Consider the following 5,761-nt stretch of genomic DNA (forward strand, 5'->3'; position numbering starts at 1 on the left):
GATAGTGTGATGCATCACTGCAGAAATTAACTCGTAAGTTCGATTCCCGTTGTTTCAACAATACAGAACTGCTTGTTAATGACTGTTGTTAATTAATTCACACAGGTGGTAGAGTAATAACTTCTGTTAATTGGTTTACAATCAAATTAATGTTTAATTACTATAGCTCATTTACATTGGCCATCAAAAAAGCCATTTATTTTTATTTTTGAATCACTTTTACAGTACATGCACTACGTAACTGGCATACACTTGTCTCCCGTATGTGCAGCTATCGCTGACGCTGCTGTAAGTAGCAAACATTCTCCATTGTTTTGCTTAACTTTGAGCTGTTTTTTTCCATTGTGGGTTCCCTTTTGTGCGCTCTTCAAAACAGTGCTTTACACACACACACACACACACACACACACACAGGTCTTCATTCTGTAGGGGTTTGTAAGAATAGGCGTATTGGTTTTTAAACTGTACAAACTGTATTATCTATTCCCTTACCCTAACCCTACACCTAAACCTACCCCTCACCAAAAAAATGTCCCCACAAGGGTAAAATATACTGGTATTACTATACTTGTGGGGACATTTGGTCCTCATCACGTAGTGTATACCAGGTACACACACACATACAGTACATACACATGCATATACACAAAGTGTTCTATATTATGTATTGTTTATGTATTTCATGTTTATGTTCACTTTTCAGGCTCCATTTTCATGTTTATTGTGGACAGACATGATTCACTAGCATCTCGTGGCATCATCAGGTAGGACAGTGTCAGATACTAGACCATACAGATAAAATCCTCACTCACAATATTTCTTCACTCTAATCAAAAGAGTATAAAACGTTTGGTGAATTCTCTGACTTACACATTTTTAATGGATGAACTGGCAACTGACCAAATTTCTGTCAAACACAGAGGCCAAAACTCTTTACGGCAACCAAACACTATCAGCAATCTTTCACTCACTGAAGAAACACGGTCGCCGTGATTTTGCCAAGTAAGACATGTTCCTGGATCAACATCTTTTGATGATCCTGGATCAACATTACTGTCCAGAAATACAGACTTAACCCAATCTCTACCCCTAACCCTAACCCTACCCATAATTTATTCCTAAAATCAGTGTGAAATGATAGCTGATAAACAAGGGTGTAGAAGCACCTAACCCTGATTGTAAACCTAAAACTGATATTTCCTGAAAAGTTATCTCTCACTTCTGATTGGTTGATTGTAATGTTGGTCCAGGAACATGTTGTACTTGGTGAAATCACGCTCACCGAAGAAACACGCCAAACCACACAAGTTGAGGTATGGAAAATATCTATAATGATGAATTCCACTAAAAGTATTTAATATTACTACTACTACTCAGAAGTGTCTACAACTTCTGTTAAGTAATTTGCAATATTATTGTACTTTTAACAATTCAATTTGTCAGTAAAAAAACAAAGACTGTTAGCTGCTCGACACAGCCATCAAACTCTAAACACTTTAACCAACAACTTCTTTTATTTTTAGTAAAATTGTCCATAATTGAGAAAACAATAAAAAGGAACAAAGCCTACCTTGTAATACAGTTAGGTTTTTGAGTGCCATGGAGTGCTCCCATTCCTTTAGCCTCAGATCTGCGGTGATGACATTCAGCACTTCAATCTCATTCCTGAGCTGCTCCTCCAGGTGTAACTGTGTGATCCTCATGCTTGTGGCGTCATGAGACACATTTCCAAACTTCTCCTGCAGTTCACAGATTTTCACCTGATGCAGACTCACATCTCCACTAAGCGAATGGTTTAATGTCTGTACTGTCCATCCCACCTCCTCCAGACGCTCCTGTAGCGTCTCTACGTTCACCACCATTGTCTTTAAAATTGCGTCCTGGGTTCGAATAGAGCCAGCAGCAAAGGCTAACTCTTCTCCCAGACTGCTGCTGTTCCTCTGGCTGGAGTGGCTGATCATGGCCAGATGCTCCCAGAGTTGAGCCACAGAGTCCGTGGTGTGTTCGGAGAAGGCCTGCAGATCTTTGATGTCACGCTCCAAGCCCTGTGCCAGTCGCCCTGGTCATATTAGTAACAGAAGTGTAAGGACGGTATTAATCATACTTGCACATGTAAACTCATTTTTATGTTGATGTGATGTAGGCTTTGTTCACAAAGCCAGCTCAAATCCAGATAGACTCAAATAAGTGTTCATGTAGCTCAAACAATAGTGGGGCTAGTATTGGCACGGGTTAAATCCTCAGGGAATGCATTTAATGTTTCTAAATGTATGGGCCTATGCACTATGTACTTACCTTAGGGTTAAGGTTAGATAGTACAGGTTTTGTGGCATGGCTAGATTTAAAAATGGGTACAGGCAGGGTCAACACTTTAATTAAAAACACGTGAATTGTATCAAATTATTCATTTAATGTTAGTACATATTAGTTAAAGACACTTAATATAAAGTGAGTAAGATGCGTTAGAAGCATCTGCCAAATGGATAAATGCAACTACAAGTTGTTTTGTTATATTACGAGCGTTCTAATTTGATGACATGCTCAATCTCATTTTGACAGGGTAACATTAAGATTTTTTTCAAAGAGCAATTTGTGTGCTTCTTTGCAAGCAAGAAAGTTTGTCTATCTGTACAAAACAATTAACCCGGTCAATGTCACAAATTGTCTTATTCGAATAGTGACCAAGAAGTAGTGCAGAATGTTATATCATTTATTGTTTTACATTTTCAAATTTAGTTAAAACATTCATGATTTTCCAACGTTTACAACATAATACTGTAGATGTACCAATAAATGTGTAAATTACAGTAATGCCTCTTCCGTTGTTTAATGTATCTCATAATATTGCCAGATGCCACTGATGTAAATAAGGCAACATTTCCAGTTTCTACTCTTCCATACAGCATTTAAACAACTACTACTAATAAAAACTCATTGTATGAATTCAATTTAACTAAGGGGAACTCTTCTAAATCTCCCATATAACAAAACAAGTATTTCACATTAATGAAAAGTTTTCCCTCAATAAACTCCTAATTACTGCTTATTGATAGTAAGAAAGGTAGCTTTTGTAGAATGTTATGTTTGGGTATTGGGTAGGGTTAAGGGATTCAGAATATGGTCATGCAGAATAATGCATTACAGTTTTTTTCAACTGCTTACACGCCAAATCTTTATTTGTCACACTTTCTGAAACCCGACACTCAAACAGCAGAACCACACACCAAATCTGCAAAACCATACGCTAATTTTTGGCCTTTGACTCAGTTTTCAATTTCATAAAACATTTTTGGCTAAACACAACACGCAATTCTCTATGTAACACACAAATATCTAACAGGAAGTATCTTGATTTCCTTTTTCAAACACAACCAATCAAAATGCCACACTAATTCATCAGCGCCTCACACTAACTCCTCACATGTGCAAACATTCATTGCTTTACTTAACACCAACCAATCATGGCTTTAGAATAGGCCCATAAATAGGCCAGAGGTCAAGTTATAGGTTTTGAACAATGGATGCAAACAATGCAGACAGAGTAAGAGGAGTTGGAGGGAGAGCCAGAGGACGAGGCAGAGTTCGAGTTAGAGGAGGAGGAGGAGGAGGAGGAGGAGGAGCAAGGGGAGCAAAGGGGAGGAAGAGGAGGAGGACAAAGACCAGGAACAAGAAGAGTGGTCTCTGATGAGATTAGGGCTACTATCATTGATCATGTGATCAACCATGGTCTAACAATGAGAGAGGCTGGACAGAGAGTCCAGCCTAATTTGAGTCGATTTACAGTGGCAGGTATAATTTGAACCTTTAGAAATGATAACAGGTATGTAACAATTTACTGTAATGTACATGTTCTAATGTACACATAATAGCTATTTCAGCATAACATACGGTATACTATAATACATATATTTTAGCACCCATGCATCCATTTACTGTAGTGCACTGCACAATTGGTCACAGTCTGGTGGGTTATCATACTGTACAACAGTACAGCTCAATGTAAGAAGACATTCTTTTCTTTTTTCAAACACAACCAATCAGAATGCCACACTAATTCATCAGCGCCTCACACTAACTCCTCACATGTGCAAACATTCATTGCTTTACTTAACACCAACCAATCATGGCTTTAGAATAGGCCCATAAATAGGCCAGAGGTCAAGTTATAGGTTTTGAACAATGGATGCAAACAATGCAGACAGAGTAAGAGGAGTTGGAGGGAGAGCCAGAGGACGAGGCAGAGTTCGAGTTAGAGGAGGAGGAGGAGTTCAAAGAGGAGCAAGAGGAGGAGTTGGACAGGGAAGAGGAGGAGGACAAAGACCAGGAACAGGAAGAGTGGTCTCTGATGAGATTAGGGCTACTGTCATTGATCATGTGATCAACCATGGTCTAACAATGAGAGAGGCTGGACAGAGAGTCCAGCCTAATTTGAGTCGATTTACAGTGGCAGGTATAATTTGAACCTTTAGAAATGATAACAGGTATGTAACAATTTACTGTAATGTACATGTTCTAATGTACACATAATAGCTATTTCAGCATAACATACGGTATACTATAATACATATATTTTAGCACCCATGCATCCATTTACTGTAGTGCACTGCACAATTGGTCACAGTCTGGTGGGTTATTGTAGAACAGTACAGCTCGATGTAAGAAGACATTCTGACTATATTGTATAAAATAGTATGTATTATGTTACAGTTTATGGCACACACTCACAATATTCTTGAATCTTCTACAGAGTAGCAAGGCGAAGGTTTCATGGTGGGCGAGGTCACAAGTTCACTGAAGAGCAAGAGACGGCTATCGTGAATTTGGTTTTGGCCAATAATGCTATAAGAATTCGTGAAATATGCAATCATATCCTTAATGATGCCACAATTTTTGCTAACATAAATGCTGTGAGCCCCTCAACAATACATCGTGTCCTCCAGAGAAATCAACTGAGAATGAAACAGCTGTATAAGGTCCCATTTGAAAGGAACTGTGACAGAGTCAAGAACCTTCGACATGACTTTGTGGAGGTATGCATACAACACTTTCTCCAATATATCAGACTTGCACCTACCAAGTCAAGCTATTGGGTTGTGCATATACTGATCTACATGTTGTTTTGTCTTTTACAGAGAATTTTGGAGATGGATGCCCATGCTATGAATACGTTTATGTGGATGAGGTGGGCTTCAATCTCAGCAAAACCAGAAGAAGGGGGAGAAATGTCATTGGACAAAGGGCCATTGTCAATGTCCCTGGACAACGTGGCGGAAACATTACAATGTGTGCTGCAATTACACAGAATGGTGTCCTGCACCATCATGCCAGACTTGGCCCCTATAACACTGATCACATCATACGTTTTCTGGATGCTGTTCATGATATGCTTGTTCAAGGTCTGCAGAATGAAGACCAGGCAAGATTTGTCATCTGGGATAATGTCAGCTTTCATCGCGCCCATCAGGTCCAAAACTGGTTTGTTACTCATCCCCATTTTTCTGTTGTCTACCTGCCTCCATATTCACCATTTCTAAACCCTATAGAGGAATTTTTCTCCACATGGCGCTGGAAAGTGTATGATCGTCATCCCTATGTCAACATGACACTTCTCCAGGCAATGGAGGAGGCAAGAAATGTCATTGGACAAAGGGCCGTTGTCAATGTCCCTGGACAACGTGGCAGAAACATTACAATGTGTGCTGCAATTACACAGAATGGTGTCCTGCACCATCATGCCAGACTTGACCCCAATAACACTGAA

The 5,761-nt window shown here is 39.3% G+C and overlaps 1 protein-coding gene across 1 annotated transcript in view; it reads right to left on the reverse strand.

Moving 5' to 3' along the window:
• The window catches only part of scara5 (scavenger receptor class A, member 5 (putative)), a 23,855-nt gene extending 21,443 nt beyond the window's left edge, over window positions 1–2,412 (reverse strand). The window contains exon 1 of the mRNA XM_016497398.1: window positions 1,571–2,412. Coding sequence (XP_016352884.1) covers window positions 1,571–1,961 — 391 coding nt within the window. The 5' untranslated portion in view covers window positions 1,962–2,412. The remainder of the gene's footprint in view (window positions 1–1,570) is intronic.
• Window positions 2,413–5,761: the final 3,349 nt, after the last annotated feature.

Source organism: Sinocyclocheilus anshuiensis, unplaced genomic scaffold (genome assembly GCF_001515605.1).
Source record: "Sinocyclocheilus anshuiensis isolate Anshui unplaced genomic scaffold, SAMN03320099.WGS_v1.1 scaffold1416, whole genome shotgun sequence".
NCBI lineage: Eukaryota > Metazoa > Chordata > Actinopteri > Cypriniformes > Cyprinidae > Sinocyclocheilus > Sinocyclocheilus anshuiensis.